Source organism: Lampetra fluviatilis, chromosome 14 (assembly GCF_964198595.1).
Source record: "Lampetra fluviatilis chromosome 14, kcLamFluv1.1, whole genome shotgun sequence".
In the NCBI taxonomy this organism is placed as follows: Eukaryota; Metazoa; Chordata; class Hyperoartia; order Petromyzontiformes; family Petromyzontidae; genus Lampetra; species Lampetra fluviatilis.
The window spans coordinates 10,973,496-10,990,984 of record NC_136288.1 but is presented as its reverse complement, the minus strand read 5'-3'; the positions used below and the strand labels follow the sequence as shown (position 1 = coordinate 10,990,984).

General features: G+C 42.8%; 1 protein-coding gene across 1 annotated transcript in view; it reads right to left on the bottom strand.

The window, feature by feature from the left end:
* Positions 1 to 15,070, bottom strand: part of LOC144935869 (tyrosine-protein kinase Src42A-like) — a 34,016-nt gene extending 18,946 nt beyond the window's left edge. Inside the window, exons 1-2 of the mRNA XM_078862701.1 lie at positions 14,335 to 15,070; positions 3,200 to 3,321 (exon numbers count right to left, since the gene is read on the bottom strand). Coding sequence (XP_078718827.1) covers positions 3,200 to 3,321; positions 14,335 to 14,717 — 505 coding nt within the window. The 5' untranslated portion in view covers positions 14,718 to 15,070. The remainder of the gene's footprint in view (positions 1 to 3,199; positions 3,322 to 14,334) is intronic.
* Between the last annotated feature and the right edge of the window lie 2,419 nt (positions 15,071 to 17,489).

Here is a 17,489-nt window from a genome sequence, read left to right as displayed (position 1 = left end):
TCGTGTGCCGTGCCGGCCTTCATAGGTGTTCGCTAACAGCACTTGCCCCTACAGTCTGTTGAGGCGAGAGGGGGGACCTTCATCTTTGTCTTTTTTGCGTCGGCAAGTGATTTGTTTTACAAGGATATTGTGAACTATACCTTGGCCCACTCCTAGAGGTCTTTATTTCCATTGTATAATAGCCATAATGAGAAACAAAAATTAAAGGACGTCTTTCTTTCACGAGTGTAACATTTGCCATTAAACTGCGCGTATGTTTGGTTTGTGGCCATGATATTGTACGGTACGCACATCACCGTATTTCACGCTGGTGGAGCGATGGGCATCACGGTTAGCACATGTGCCATGAACCCAATCACACGAGTTCGATACCTGGCCACGCTTAACATTGGTGGGCAAGTGATGCACGAGTTGGTACTGGCCTGCCTCAACCCCCTCGCCAATCCGCACCGACTGACCTGCTAAAGCATGGTCTCACAACTCCCACGACCGACACAGAGCAAGGAGGCCATCCATCAGTAGATAGACAAAGGCTGTGCATTGTTCCTGCGTTTTTTTATCCAAAGGTACGCTGGATATGCTGTGCTTTCATATATGTGTATACACACAACTTTTTTGGGAATGCGGCCAAAAAAGCACAATTCACGATCAAATGGTTTGCAAATCTTGGGCCACTTAAATGCCCCAGCAGCATCTCAAAGCGCCTTGCGGAATCGCAAGTTTATTAACCCCCGAGTAAAAGCAAAAGCCCATAAAGCTAAGACACTCTTTGTCGGGGGGGGGAGCGGGGAGATTCAGCCAGAAGATTAAATCAAAGTCCACGTCCACGTGGCACCAAGTCGCACGACTGCAGCTTTATTTATGTACTTATTACTACTGTAATGAGCTAAAAATGTCTGTTTGTGTGTCCCGCACGTGACGTCACTCAACATGCCACGTGACGTCACTCAACATGCCACGTGACGTCACTCCACATGCCGCACCCCCCCCCCCCCATCATTAATATTCATGAGCAGGTGGATTTTTATCCTCACGCAGAAGGTGGAGCGGAAATAAAACAAATTCCGCAAATCCGCTTTAAGTTTGACGTTTTTTTATTGAAAGTGAATCTAATAAATAATTATACGCAGCAACAAAGTGCATTTTGTGTCTTTATTTATTTCTTCAGCACTTGAGACTAAAGTGTATAATTTATGCTTCTACATTATGGTAAAATCGACATTTCTCGGTGATTTTTCCAGATATTGTATCGATTTCCAATTCATTTCAACCCCAGCGACCGAAAGCAGAAGAGAATAAAGTATCAGAGCAGTGAATTTCAACTAATTGAAGATCAGTTATATACAGTGCTACAGTGACATGCAGCAAGGTGTTTTATGGCGTAGTTTTGTGCAAGATTAACTGCCATTACATTTACGCAAGATACAATTGTAAATATTACAGCTTCCCTCCTAGGACGGGCAAACAAGCTCGTGGTTAATAAAGTATCAAGATCTTAATAGTAATAATACCGGTTTGTTGTATTGTATCACAATATTGTATCACAATACAACAAATCGTGAACGTACGACTCTAAAGCCGCGACTGGTGCCTGTACTCAAAACCTGTTCCCATTGCTGCTGTAATGTATATTCAATGAATGTAGTGTGTGTTTGTGTTATAACACGCCGCACGCAGTTGGTTTCACGGTTGCTACGTAACCAAATACAAACATCAATGCCACCTGAGACGGGCACTGTGGAGCTCGCTACGAGGGTGTGTACGCAAACAAAAGAAGGAGCAACAGCATCGGCCGGCGATCATTACAAAATCTCATCAATTCCCCGTTGGTCGTTGCCGGAGGATTAGCCACTGGGCACTTGTGAGGTGGGCAGGCGACTTGGACATCAGTGACGTTGGCAACCACCGACACACTCATCGGTTCGAATCGGATGTCAGTCGCCTGCGTTAATAGAACAGAAAAAAGTGGTTTTCGAGTCTCGCGAGTCGATGGTCTATAAAGCCAATCACCAATTAATTCACCGGGGGAAAAATCCGTCAATTAAAAATCATGAGTGTGGTTTTGCTCACTTACGGATTAGCTAATTTCCAGCTTAAAAAAGTATTTCTACGACTGTGACTCAGCAGACAATACTCGCTTGTCGCAGGGCAGCTGAAAAAGTTCTGCCCCCTACTATGTGGGCCAAAGATCACTTTCAAGGGATCTTTATGAGTAGTTCTACTACATCCACTTTCATAGGCCGTTCTGTAGCTCGAAGAGTTGCACTGCCGCTCTTAGAGAGACCGAAATGCAATGGCGGAGCCAGGATTTCCAGGTAGAGGGGGGGCAACCCCTCCAGCAATGAAAAATGATAGAGGAGTTGTTAGCAAGTAAGGACTTGTCCCTTGCTTTTTATTCGATGTGTTTGCGGCGATAGCGCAGCCATCGATCGAGGGTCGAATTCGGACCGTGTGTGATCGGTATCATGCTCGCTGAAGGTGTTGATGCCTTCAGGGAAGTCATGTACTGTATACGCAACTGCGCACAATTCTGTGAGTCACTTATAACTGCTTTGTCGTTACTTATTGACAATTATGGACTCAGACTATTGGCATATCATCTCATAGAGTCCCTGGCACGTAATAATACGCTACACAGTGGCAGTGGGGTCACAAAATGCCTATTTATTACTATAAACCCCAATGATCCGATCCGATCGAAATCTCTAATTTCGATTGGATCATTGGGGGGGCACGTGCCACCCCACCCCACCCCCCCAACTGGCTCCGCCAGTGCCCAAATGGATCCTTCGCCCCGTGACGTAACCGTCAATAGCACAATAGGGTAAACACGTGGGAGAAAAACGCTCATAACAAATTTCAATTAAAGTGTGGCACTTTGCACCTGGCAGGTGCAGGCCTTTGAACACAGGAACAGGAAGAGGTACCTGAAATTCTAGATTTGAAGCTTTCGTGACTGCAAGGATTCATTCTTTCGGCAAAGTCACGTAGGTAAAAAATGAAATTAAAATTAATAAAAGTAAAATAATAAAAATCACGACGTTTCGGAGGCAACACAAGTCTGGCTGTGATGGTCCCACCTGATGACGGAGACTTGTGTTGCCTCCGAAACGTCGTGATTTTTATTATTTTATTTTTTATTCATTTTAATTTCATTTTTTACCTACGTGACTTTACCGAAAGAACTAAGAGTCGGTACCTGAAAGTGAGTAGTCGGTCTTCCTGCTCTCACTCTGCCGTATGAGGAAGGCGCCAGTTGTATTGACGTCTGCCAACAGATACTTTTCGGCATCTGCTCTCTTGATATCGCCAAAGTACCATCTGCAGGAGAAGACAAAAAAAACACACACGTTTTAAACATTCTCGAGATAGTGGCTGCATAATGGTTACAAAGCGTTTAGACTTGTATCGGATACATATCCGCTCTTACGTTTCAAGCGACATTGACGAACGCATCAAATCATGTATTCTCCATGTACATTCGTGTTAAGTCTTTGTACATGTATTTTAATACCGGATAATAGTCATTGAGGTTCGTGTTATATATGTTTTCTCTTGAAAGCAAAGGCAGCAAAAATCTGCCAATTAAAATTAATCACATTTCAGAAAATACATATTTACTGACTGCAACCACATTGTTGTTGTAAATTACTTGGCTGTATACGGCAAGTTTGCACTGAGGCACCTTCACACGATCTTGTGGAGAGTCATGATTGTGCGAGCTTTTGACCCACATCATCATGACACGAGCACAGAATAGCATATACATTATGCAAGAGTTGGTTCTTCGCCTCATCCACACCTGATACTTCGTGGATGTGACAGGAGAATGTACCAATGGCGGGTAATAAGTCTCGACAATAATGAAACACCCAAAATATCACCGGCCGATTTATGGCAGAAATTCTGAACGTATTTAAGCACAGGTTTTCGAGATTGTGCTCACATAGCCCTCGGATGGACTTTCGGGCTATATCGCGTGTTGCACAGGCACGATGTCCGATGTTTCGCACAGCATGCTGGAAGCTTCTTCAGGAACTTCGAGCTCCCAGCATGTGGAGCGAGATGTCGAACGTCATGTTAACTACCTCGCCTCGTCTACAAGAGGTTCTCGGTTGGATCCAGACCCGAACGCCTGTATATTTTGGTGTTTGCATGTTCTCCCCATGGTCGTGTGTAATTTTCTCTGAGTCCTCGGGGTTTTTCCCCCAAAATTTTGAATCATGTGTTTAGAGTATTGAGATGTTAGAAATGTCCACGTGATAAGCCACTTCATTGGGTTGCAACTTGTCACTAGGTTGCTTCTGAAAGAGCTATGTAGCTCAGTGGGCCTTATCTGCTAAAATACAAATTAAATGTTTAGTTAAAATAGTGTATAGTTTACACAAATGAGCGATTGTAAAGATAGCTAGAGTATTCAGGGCGGCCGAGTCACCAACTTACTGGATTTCCATTTAAACATTTGAGAAATAACTCGGCATAATTGAATGCAAATGCACGTGTAATTTTAATAGTTTTAGTTTAAAAAAATAGACAGCCACTGTTAAGGAGAGACAATGACAGTGTTTGTTTTGTCATATCCTGTGCTGTATGTGAAAACTTTAATTACAGGAGCATCTCTTTTAGAATTGGATGGAATTTGTCACACACAACTTACATCAACTTACAAATTATTCACTGCATCATTAAATGCATTCATTCCACAAAGTCCATACATTCATATCCTGGTTATGAGTAAGATAGATTGTTGAATATAGGGGGGGGGAGGGGAAATTTACTTGAAATCCATTATTTTCTGATGAAGGTTAGCGCATGAAAACTCAAAGAGCACCACAGTATAGTATAACATTTCTGCAAAAAGTTAACATTTAAAATAACGTTGGGTTAAAATAAGCGTGATAATTTTCGGGTCGTTCAATCCCATTATTTATATAGCGAGGTTTATAAAACACACGGATTCTTTTAGGAGGGTCCTGCCTTGGAAAGTTTGGCAAATTTCATAAAATGTGTTTATGGACAGATAAAGGTATTGAAGCAAACAAGCCTCATTGCTCAACACAAAAATCCATACTACGTAATATGAATCACTTACTATGCTCAAATCACTGTACATGTACATCGTTTCTAATTACGTTTTTTTTTACTATGCTGGCCCAAAATTTGTCTCAAAATACTCGAGCACAGTATTAAGACACTTGACTAATTCTGATTTTTTTTTTTAACCACAGAGTAAGTATGAGAATGAAAAACACGTTTATACATTCACAATTGAAATACTAATTACAGAATATTGCAAGTTGAATGTACATTATCAATTAAGGCAGCTCAGAAAAATTACCATCTTTGTCAAGTGGTGGAAAGTAATTTGCTAACACATTGGTTACTCTGTATGGCTGTTGTGGAATTTTGGTTAAAATATTTACAAATGTCATGTCATATTCTTACAACATGAACAAAATAAATATGCATTTTCCTTGGCAAAAAAATTCACTCGTATTTTTTTTCCTATTTTTTTTTTTTACCAGAAGCACCAAAGCTTACACGCAAAAAATAATCATCATAATTGACCATATTGTTTTAAAAACATCACGTCAATGTTCTGTGCTGGTCCAAATTTGTACCCAATTAGCGAAAAAAATGTATTTGTGTGCCAGACTGTGTGACGTAGCCCTCTCTCACGTGCCAATATGCTTCAACCGTCACATCACTTCAACAGTCATCACGATTGCAACACTGAAGCCAAACATTTACCCTCACTCAGAGAGCACTGGAAAGTTGCTTGCACAAGTGTTAACACGCTGCGCTCTGAACCTGGCAACCTACATTCGATTCACGGCTACAGCGAGCATCAGTGGCGAGTGATGTACTGGGCTCCCCCCTTCACTAACGATCACTGACTTATAATACTCCGATTGATGCTCCTGCTGTTGTGGAGTGACTCATACAGCCAGTAATGGCTGCAGGGTTTTGGTAGTACATGTTGTTTGTCGTTTATTGTGAAAATTCCGTCACAGTTCCTATGATCACTGTTTCATTGCTTTATTTTGGTGATTTCGAAAAGTTTACTGGTTTGGCCATGTTTGTTTGTTGTAGTACGGAATAAGACCGATGGCCTTAATCTAAGTTGTCTTGTGACTGCAGGGATTCATCTTCTTGGTTCTTTCGGTAAAGTCACGTAGAAGGGAAATAATAAAATAATACAAATAAAACATAATAAAATAATTCTCACGACGTTTCGGCCACAACGCAAGCAGCCATCCTCAGGTGAAGAACAGGTCTGTCGGAAAGACCTGTTCTTCACCTGAGGACGGCTGCTTGCGTTGTGGCCGAAACGTCGTGAGAATAACTTTATTACGTTTAATTTTTATTATTTTATTATTTCCCTTCTACGTGACTTTACCAAAAGAACCAAGAAGATTCCGGCAGTTATGAATCTCAAGCATAGAAACAAATATATCTCTCAAGTAAGGTTAAACTTCACTGTTGCCCTGAATGAAATGACATTGTGTGTCTATGTACCTGACTTGTAACACAACATCGACACCTGGGTTGGATCGAATTTATGATTAATGGACCTTGATCCCTGGGGCGAGTGCATTGGTCTTCTCCCTGCCCCAAAGATAAACCAGAACAGAAGGGTCCAAACAAAGAGGTTACTGTGTATAGCAACTGCTGTTTAAATACGCCTAGTGATAACTGCATTCTATTGCAAGCCGTAATTAACAATACAGTACATTAAGATGCATAGAATTACGTATCTTGGTGTGTTTTTCTAAGATGTATTTTTTTGAATCTATGTTTATTGATTATCACGATTCAAGGCTGCCATTCGATTTAATAATCGTATTTTTGTGATGAATATGGCAGCTACAAATGGTTGGAGGGTCTCATGTGAATATACTGTGTGCACAAAATACAAAGAAAAAAAGTGGTTCTCATGCACTTTCATATTCTGCAATGGATTAATAAATACCCATCAATTGATCAGTTTCAGGAGTAAGATCAATCATGAAATTTCAAGACGATAAGTGATTGCATTAGCCGGGAAAGGTCCTCAAAAAATCGAATTTCATGGCTGATGATGATGATACATTTTCAAGAGTAACCATGACGTTGGTGAAGGATTATTTGAACCAAATTCTCAAAATATTGTGAGCGAAGTTGGGAATTACAGGTATGTGCTCTATTTTACGTATATTTTAGGCATGCGTTTGGTAAAATGGTGCACACTAAAGACATTTGACAAAAGCGTTCAAGGTTTTCATTGGCCGGTCAGAGGTGCATTCATTGCAGGACAAGGAAATCCGGGCAGAACAAGGAAATCCGGGCAGACCGAGATAACTCCGAATTCCAGTAAGAAGCATTTCTCAACAAAAAAATGCCATTCCAATCTAGTCACAGCCGAGAATGTCTTCGGTGGATCTAAGCGATGCTCGCACTCAAGATTCCGAGGGATCGCGAGCCCATTGACGACTGTGGGTCGATGCTACTTTGGATCGTAACCATGAGGCTTTCCACGATCATTTTAGAGAGCCTGAGGTGGTGGTGGGGATGGAAGGTTCCGTGCTTTCCCGGATCTCGACGTAAAAGGGGTAGTGGTCCTCGCTGGCAATCCAGCCCGAGGATCGCTTGCTCACCCCCAGTCTTCGGGATCTCAAACCTACGCTAAAATCTCATGATTTATTACACACCTATGTGTACTGGTCTATCTGTCAAACTACTACTTTGACGAGGGCATCCTAAGCCATGCAGATCATGGGGGTTTATTTGGCCGAGATTTGATATTCAATGTTTCCAAATGCACCGAGTAACTTACATTCACATCGATAGTTAAGAGTAGTATCATTTTTAAACCTGAAAGGCCATTTAAATATTCTGCAGAGAGATCATATATAAAAAAACAGGTATCAAGTACGTTGCGGGACCATGATGGATGGCAAAGGATTGAAAGGCTTTCAGAGGTGGATTGATCATGGCTGGTGAGGATGATTAAAGTACATTTCTATTTGTAGTGTCTTTTCTTGTTCGAAAAAGCGTTAGGTTTTAAGGTTTGCTGGGTTTTTGTTTATGTTTTAAGAGCTTCTCGTAGATACAGCATAGCATGAGTAGGTAAAACTTGAACTCCATCCTGCATTTGTTGGATGCCAAAAACCAGCTGAACAGGTAATGAACCTTCATACAGACCCATGCACAGGAATGTGCTTGTAAAGGCGAGATTATTTTGTTGGACCTTATACAAAGTTTTACCCGCGACACACCGTTGGGTAAGGGGAGTACAGTCGTCGTGCAAAAGGGCAGAGGTGGCAAGATAACCGGGACAAGGTACGAGGTACGGATGATGGGGAGGAATTCGCCAAAAGGAGGGCACAGCTCAAGATGAGCAGCTGGAAGAAAGCAGCACCAGGCAGGAAAGGGAGGAGGATGGGAAGAAGGAATGACCAGGACAATATGTCAGGGATGCATTTATGCCTGTGTACGTGTCGAAATTATCTTGCACCGTACGTAGCCAACTGTACAAGTCGTAGGTGCAGACAAGTACAACAAACTCAACACAAAAAGCAGTTCTAAAGAAATCAGTTTTCAAAATGAATGCAAACTTGCATTGCTCGTGTGTGGCTTCCTAATATCTGAAGGAAGAGCGTTCCAGACGGCCGCAGAAGCGTATCTGAAAGCACGCGATGCCATGGCCCATCTTTGTTCGATGGCAAGCCAAAAGCCGCTGCTGCGAGGATGACCGGAGTTCTAGATTTGAAGCTTTCGTGACTGCAAGGATTCATATTCTTAGGTTTTTTTGGTAAAGTCACGTAGGTAAAAAATTAAAATTAATAAAAGTAAAATAAAATAAAAAATCAAGTAAATGAGATCATTTACTTGATACAGCTGTCGTGGCTGTGACGGTTCCACCTGAAGACGGAAGCTTGTGTTGCCTCCGAAACGTCGTGATTTTTATTTTATTTTACTTTTATCAATTTTAATGTTTTACCTACGTGACTTTACCGAAAAAACCTAAGAATATGACCGGAGTTGCCGTGATGGTTTATGGTCATCTCTCATCACTCTCTCATCCCTTCAGAGGGTGACGAAAGACGGGAAGTAGGGAGAGAGAAGAAGCAAGCAAGAAGCAAGCTGCGTGGAGCAGAATCTGTTCCCATAGTGGGTGGGGAGAGGGGGGGGGGGATTCAGAGTGGTGGTGGCCACACAAGTCAGGCTTGAGCTGATTTAGATTTCTAGATTAAGAATATGGGGGCATACAGCATCAAGTTATTTGCATCCAACTATTTTTTAAGGATAAAATAACGTCATCAGGAATCTCACCGAATTCTCACATACAGTACATCTTTCCATTAAATGATCTCAAATAATAAATGCTAAAACGATTAAGAAAACTAGTTTAAAACAAATCAACGGGATGCATCACCGATCAGTAAAATAATACAAGTGCATCAAATCATAATTTTTAACCACATGACAGCGTTGCATTGTTAGATATGTGGGAGGGGGATATACAGGGGAAAGAGGGGGTTGTGGTCTGAGGGGCGGGGGTAAACATTCCTAGAGTGTGAGTATGGTGATAGTAAGCAAGCATAAAGCCATTCCCATGGCTGATGTTTGTGTGGCTTACAAAGTCGCGTTTTGGGTGGCTTGTGGAGGGGGTTTGAATGGATGGGGGCCCGGTTTGCTGGTAGTCTACGTCATTCATTCTACATTTGTAGCTTTGGCATTTCAGTGTAGAAAGGCAGAGGATGCTATCAAAGGTATTTACCGCAGGAAAGGGGGGGGGGAGTCGAGTTAAAGATTTTTATGGGGGAATTTAGATGCCTTTAGATGCCCCTATGGGTTTTGATGCCACGGAAGGAGACATTTCCATGACGCATTCATTCTATTAAAATGTTCAATTATTATGAAATGGAAGTTTTGGATGTTGGAGCATGGTTGGAATCTCATGTGCATTTGTTTAATTGGATATCCCTAAAGCAATCGATTATACACTGGTCAACAAAAAAGAAAATTTCTGGCCTGGACTTTTGCAGCTGTTTTAGACTAATTTCAGGGTGCTGATTCCAAGTCTGATCTCAGATTTGCTCTATCACATCTCATTTTTATACTATCGGCATACCCCATTTTCATTGATTTTACCCGAAATTAACTCTGTCACTTATGATTGCAAGTTGTTGCGAGTCAGTGACTGCTTTAGTGTTAAAATATGGTGCTGTATTTTTAGGATAGTGTGTTTATAATATAATTTTATGTAGATATCCACATTTATTTAATATTTTTCTTCTGCAGTTTTTATTGAAAATGCAATATTTGATATCTCATAAACCTGATGCGATAGACAAAAACTGATGCCAGATTTGAAATCAGCACTCCAAAATTACCTTAAAACCGTTAGAATACCTTATGCCAGAAAAAGTGTGTTGACCAGTGTTATTTGTTACACCTGCCAGCCATGGTGGGAACTTCCGAGTTACAGGCCTCTCTGACCTGCCCCTAAGTGTCGTGAAGGAGTAGCATTGCTGCTCAAAACATCACCGACAATCTAGTCATCAATATTGGCAGGGAAATAACAGAACATTGGTGACTAAAAGATAAATATTGTATAAGGCTGTGCCACAAAGCCTTACAAATGTTTAGCCGAAGGAGTGGGATTGTTTATGCTTCCTCATTGCTGATGTTGACTTAGCAAAAGATTTTCATTACGAACTCTGGACATAGTTCACATCCATAAGAGGTTTTTTTTGGGTTAGATCGCGTGAAAATATAAATGTGTCGTTAAAACCCGCCACCACCCGACACAGCCAACTAGTAAGGGTTGTCACGTAAGCAGAACGTGGCCAATTCGTCACTAGTACAGCACACCGGTGTGTTTGGAGAGCCAACGACACGTTTATATATTTACGCGATCTAACCCAAAAACCTCTATTATGTATTAAATTGGTCGCGAAAGCCTACGTGTTAAATAGTTCACATTACAGGCCAGGTTACATTACCACTCATGTGTGTTACTCATTAAATAGCACTCACTTGTTCTCATACAGAGCCACTGGACAGAAAATAGAGTCCTCTAGATTAACTTATGTACACCGGCATATGCGGTTAGATGCAGCTGGCAAGAATTGCTTTGTCAAGATCGAATCCGGTTTTGCCTACAACACGGTATGCACCTTGCCTTGTACAAAATGCAAATAACTCAGTGAGCCAAAGGTAAACGCAAACCTTTGCTTGGGATAAGCTCCGTTAAAATTAATGTCCTACGTACACAAGGAAGCGTAGAATGGCGGCGCTGATCATGTTAACAGGTTACTCATTGCAAGTGATGGAGAAAGGGCGTTTTTGAAGTGTAACCTTTTCACCAATGTAAAAAAAAGCTTTGCTTGCAACAGCAAATGCCTCTATCGTGTCCGTACAGTACGTGTATATGGTAAATAACGGTGTGATTTTTGCTACCATTTACCACCGAGATCATGTTTTGGTAACTTTTTTAATGTGTAAATAATATGCGGCTGAAAGAGCACCACATAATGTTGCATGAAGTGTGATACAACGCAATTTCACTTGACAATCTAGTGCAGTACTGAACTACAGTGAATTGTTGTACAACAAAGTGATGTATTTTGTCAATAGTACAGGACAGTTTAATATGGCCCAGCAATAGCCATGTACTCATTATCAACCTCCAAACTAATCATGTGTACTCTTTGGTTCTTTCGGTAAAGTCACGTAGGTAGAAAAATAAAATAAAAAAATAAATCACGACGTTTCGATCGCAACACAAGCGGTTGTCCGCTGGCGGAAAAAAATAATCCAGCAGTTCCACGAGATTCCTGCAGTCACGAAAGCTTCAAATCAAGATATATACCGTATGTGGTTTACAGGTTTGGCATTAACAAGCAATGCCACTGAGTTTGACTTCGGGCCACGGTGTTGAGATCAGTGAAGATTGATATTAGGTCTTGAACACTGGCATAGATAAAAAATAATCATCATAAATTATAACGATAATAATGTATCTATCGAAGCACTCCACATTGTGTGTTCACTGCAGGGATTATTAAAGGAGAGGCTTCTCTTGTCGGAGTCACCTGTACAAACATTCGTATTTTTCTTGGTTCTTTCGGTAAAGTCACGTAGAAGGGAAATAATAAAATAATAAAAATAAAACATAATAAAATACAATTCTCACGACGTTTCGGCCACAACGCAAGCAGCCGTCCTCAGGTGAAGAACAGGTCTGTCGGAAAGACAGCGTCTGAATGAGACCTGTACTTCACCTGAGGAAGGCTGCTTGCGTTGTGGCCGAAACGTCGTGAGAATTATTTTACTATGTTTTATTTTTATTATTTTATTATTTACCTTCTACGTGACTTTACCGAAAGAACCAAGAAGATGAATCCCTGCAGTCACGAAAGCTTTAAATCGAAATTTATTCGTAGTTTTGTTTTGACAACAAAAATTACAGCCGGGTGGCCATTCAGACGAGTGCAAGGGCACGTTGTGTTTTTTTTTCCCTGCATGCACCAGCAGCTGTCTCTCGAGTTCGCCGCCACCACAACAACAACAAAAAACTGGGACACATCATCGGGAAGAATGAGAACTTATCGCAGTACTGTACTCAGAACAAGTCCGTAATATTCTAATATGCTCAAAATGTCCCCCCCAATATATTGCTATAACATAGATTTTTGTTCATATGATTGTGGTTATGGTTGTACTTTATTAATCCCTAATATCTGCAATTACATACAATGAAACAAGAAAAGGTAAAAAAAAACAGAGCAATGTAATACAATTCTAGATTTGAAGCTTTCGTGACTGCAAGGATTCATACTCTTAGATTTTTCGGTAAAGTCACGTAGGTAAAAAAATGAAATTAAAATTTATAAAAAATAAAATAATTTTAATTTCATTTCTTTACCTACGTGACTTTACCGAAAAAACTAAGAAAATGTAATACAATACAATACACTATAAATAAATAAAAAGTCCATCCTATGTGATAGTGATTTTTTGTTTACATTTTAGGCAGGAAATTCGTTTTCAAATTGAGATATTTTTTTTTCTGGGTTGGGACCCCCAGACACCCTAGAAGATTTGGTCCCCCCCAATGTTGACTCCATGGCTACGGCCTTGACTCAGAAGAAGGGAGAACTGTCCTGAATTAAATCGTCTAGAGTGATGTGCTGTTAAGCAACTGACAAAAAACCGAGACCTATAACGTCACGAGGCTACCGGGAGATCATGTGCACACCAGTACCTGACTTTCACCTATTAGTAAAATTCAAGACCCTGTATATTTTTCTATAACCCCCTCAACCCACAAGCCATTAAAAACTGGAGCGGAGGCAAATTGTCTCGTGACAAAAAAAATCTGCGTAATCATGCTGCTTGGAGGGTCTGTGGCCATGCGGATAGGATGCGAGGTTGTTAATCGGATTAAACATTTCGGGTTCTAATAACGATCACTTTGTGGCGAGAGCGTCTCTCTGCATATACACAAGTTGCAACCTTCGAAAAACAAATGATTTCCTGCACGGTACAATAATACGACGATTAAAAATGCCGCGTGTGAACAAGGCTATTATTGGTATAATTCAGCCGTATATACCCCGCTATACAGAATGCATTTTTCGAGGAGCGCAAACATCCATTTGTCCTCCCGTTTTCCCCCTGTGCTCCCAGCTCCTCCCCCCAGCATGGGCATCGTTCCCTCTTCCCTACACCCCTGATATCAGCTGCCCAGGGGGGTGTGGGACAGGGCTTATAAGTCACATATTTATACACCGTACAGGACAAGTACTTTCCGGAACGCTGCTCGGCTGGCTTAAGGAGCAGTACACGCGGACGCCTATCCACCATCGTTCCATGTTTATCGTTCCTGAAGCCCTCTCGCGGGCTAGAAGACCTCGGACATTGGTCATTCAGCTCCTGAATACATTGCTGCTGCTGCATCATGTACGCGTTAATATAAACCCAGAACATCGTTTCGCGTTCCGATATTCCCACCGCCCGCATCGGTGAGGACAGGTGAAGGCGGCGAAGATGGATGAATGAATGTGGCGAGGGCATCATTCTCGCGGGGCAGCTTTGCGCGCTCGGGTTTTGCCCCTCTCCAACACACACAACAACACACAACAACAACACACAACAACAACAAAACCCTTGTTGCGTTTCGCCACGCACCGTGGCGGTGCGCAAGAAGGAGGAGCAGCAAAAGTTGGCGATCGAGACAAGTCACGACCACAGAGAAGGGAAAAGGTGTCGAGGAGGAGGAGAAGGCGGCGGCGGCATTGTGTGCGCGTGTGTGTGTGCTTGTTGCTTTGTGAAGCGACTCACGGCTCGGCGTTGAGGCTCTGAAACTCGGCGACATAGTTGGCCGGGATGTATCCCCGGGTATTGCTGCGGGCGTTACTGGTGCTCACCGTCTTCTTCTGCGCGTACCACCAGTCCGGGTTCGTCTTGTCCGTCACCTCTAGAAGTTCGCCCTCCTTGAAGCTCAGGTCCTCGTTTGTTCGTCCGTCGTAGTCGTAGAGGGCCACGTAGAGAGGCAGCGGCTTGAACGTCGGATTGTTGTGTGTAGTTATCGGCGGTAGTGGGGCTGTACTCGAGGATTCATTTGGACGAGCGAAGTCAGTCTGATCGCTTCTCGGGGCCGGGGGACAGCACATATTCCAGAGGCATTCGCAGCAAGGGCAGCACGATCTTAAGCACGTCGCCATGGCGTTCGTTTAGCAGGTCCTTCGCCGTTCTTCTTCGAAGATTGTACGAGGCTATTAAAACAACAACAACAACAACAACCTAAAACGACAGCAGCAATCGGCTACCATCACAACTTCACCCTTTCGCACGAATCGTCATTATCTCAACTACACACAGCTGGCTCTCCCTCTCTCAAGACGTGGGGTGGGGAGCCATGATGCCAAACTTTTCAAAGTAGCGAAAATTGCTTTTTGTTCGTAGTCGTTTGCTCGCGGTGTTTAAGCGAACGAGCGAATCGCCGGCCGCGTTGACAAGCTCCCCGCAGCTTTGCCAAGAAAGCCGGGGCGACCCCTTCCTCGCTCGTGTCGCGAAACCCGCGGCGCTCGATCAGGAAGGAGGAAGTTGCGCGCGTGGAATCCGGCTCGACCGGACGGGCGCGACCTTCTTCGTTATTATTAGAAGCTTTTCTTTGACAGAGTCGCGTGCATGCGAGACAGCTCTCGCCCAGGTAGGTAGGTAGGTGGGGTGGGGGGTGAGCGGCTTTGCTAGGCGCTTCACCCGTCCTTCACTATATCACGTAGGCGATAAGCCTTTTTTTTGCGTACGCGTTTCCTCGTTCTCTGCATTGCCCAAGCGCCCACGTTACCTGAGCCATCCAGGTGAAGCTGGATTCGTATCTACACACCAACTGCCCCCCCCCCACACATCACCCCACTTCAAAGATGTCCCGTGTAGCCTTAACAAGTGTTGTTAGCGAGCACTTATGAAGGCCGGTACTGCACACGAGGGGGTGGGTGGAAAGGACCACGCCCGACCGCCTTTGTCTCCCCGGCCGGTGATATTTTCAGACCGCACTCAGGTACTTATTTGAGGCTGAGTCGACCTAGGGGAGGCCCAGGAACGGTGACGATAATCGTCACTGTGAGCGGGAATCGAACTCGGGGTCATCGGGCTCGTAGCGCAGCGCGCTAACCACACGCTATTTCTAGTGTAAAAACTGGTATTGACCAATCATCCCGATGCTTCGTTGAAAAAAAGAGCTTAGATTACTGCCCCCACCATCAGCAATCCCTTCTCTCCACGCTCGCTCTCTGGGTTTCATCCTTGCTCTGCATGCGTCGGTGAACGTTTCGTGACCATAGGCCAAATTTTGCGAGTGATTAAGCCAAAGGGATGGGTGGGATTGGCACCACACGAAATATTTGGCAAATGATAGAGACAAAAAATTAACCCGTACAAACAAATTTTTTTACTATAAATCCTTTATATGCGTGGCGGCTAGAGTCCTCTCGTCCTCTGGCTTGAGATGGCTGCCACCTATGGGTCAGAGGATTGCCTGCCACCATTAAGCAATCGATTGGATCACGGGAAGTAGATTAAAAAACGACCGAAAGATTTGCACGGTTGTAAGCGCGCAAGCAAGCAAGCAAGTGAACTTAATATAAAGGATTTAATAAGATGTCCAGCCATGAAATGTCTTGCCTCACGTCACTGTTAGCAGAAGAGCCTCCACTCGAAGGAGCTCAACAGAGACTGTCCGTGAGGTTTTTTTGAAAACTCTGCATCAATGATGTGGACTTTGACCATAATTGACACCTAGGTAACTAATAATATTTAATTCGCGCAATTATTACGTTTGTTATATCAACGGAAAGCCTGACTGGGTTTCGAAACTATTTTTTTTTTGCCAAGAGTTTTAAAGTAGGGGGTGATGTTGCATTGTGTAATCCGAATTGAGAAATTTACAGATCATCTTCTTGTTTTTTTCGGTAAAGTCACGTAGAAGGAAAATAATAAAATAATAAAAATAAAACATAATAAAATAATTCTCACGACGTTTCTGCCACAATGCAAGCAGCCGTCTTCAGGTGGAGAACAGGTTTTTTTTTTACGTGACTTTACCGAAAGAACCAAGAAGATGAATCCCTGCAGTCACAAAAGCTTTAAATCGAAATTTTCAGATCAGTTTATTTCGGCTAAGGCCCATTGAGCTACGTTCTTTTTCACCGTAGCATCGGGAATTCTGGCCAATACCAGTTTTTACAATTTTCTGTTGTTGATAGCCACGTGAGAAAAGTAGAGAACCCGGAGAAAAACCATGCAGAACAGGGAGTAATCATACAGACTTCGCATGCAGAAAGATGCCCGAGTCGGGAATGGAGCCCATCGACTTATGGCTGTGACAACCTGCTGCCCTTGTAATGATGATGCTTTGCGTAAAATGTATTCACGTTCCTTCGGAGTGGGCAGGTAGGAACTTGGTTGGACAGCGCATTCGTGCACGACAGAAAGCTCGCGGTCACGTGACGCACTTCAACCAATCCGGGAGCGTACATGTTTGGGAGGGGCTATGCACGACAGACAAATAATCCCTGGTGGGCAGTGTGGAATCTGTTGTTCCTACCTGTAAAAGTACGGTAGTCTCTGGTGTTTGTTTTAATTGTTGGACTTCTTGGCTTGACACGTCCGTGAGATGACTTGTCGCGTTTAAAATTGCGTTAAGTATCATTCTAAACGCAAATACGTGTCATTCCTATAATCAATAATTCGCATCCCGTGGAATGTCATGGCTAAATAACCAAAATCCAACTGGGTCGGAGCACGTATGAACGGATGAAAATGGATTGCACCATACATACAAACACACATACTGTACAGAAATGTAAAACACGCACATGGGCATATCTTTTAATCGTTTAAAACGATGCAAAGATCGTTTTTTTCGGGAACGGACTGCATTTGATATTTGCATGTAATTGCAATTGCATGTTTTTGGAAGGTGGCATACTCGT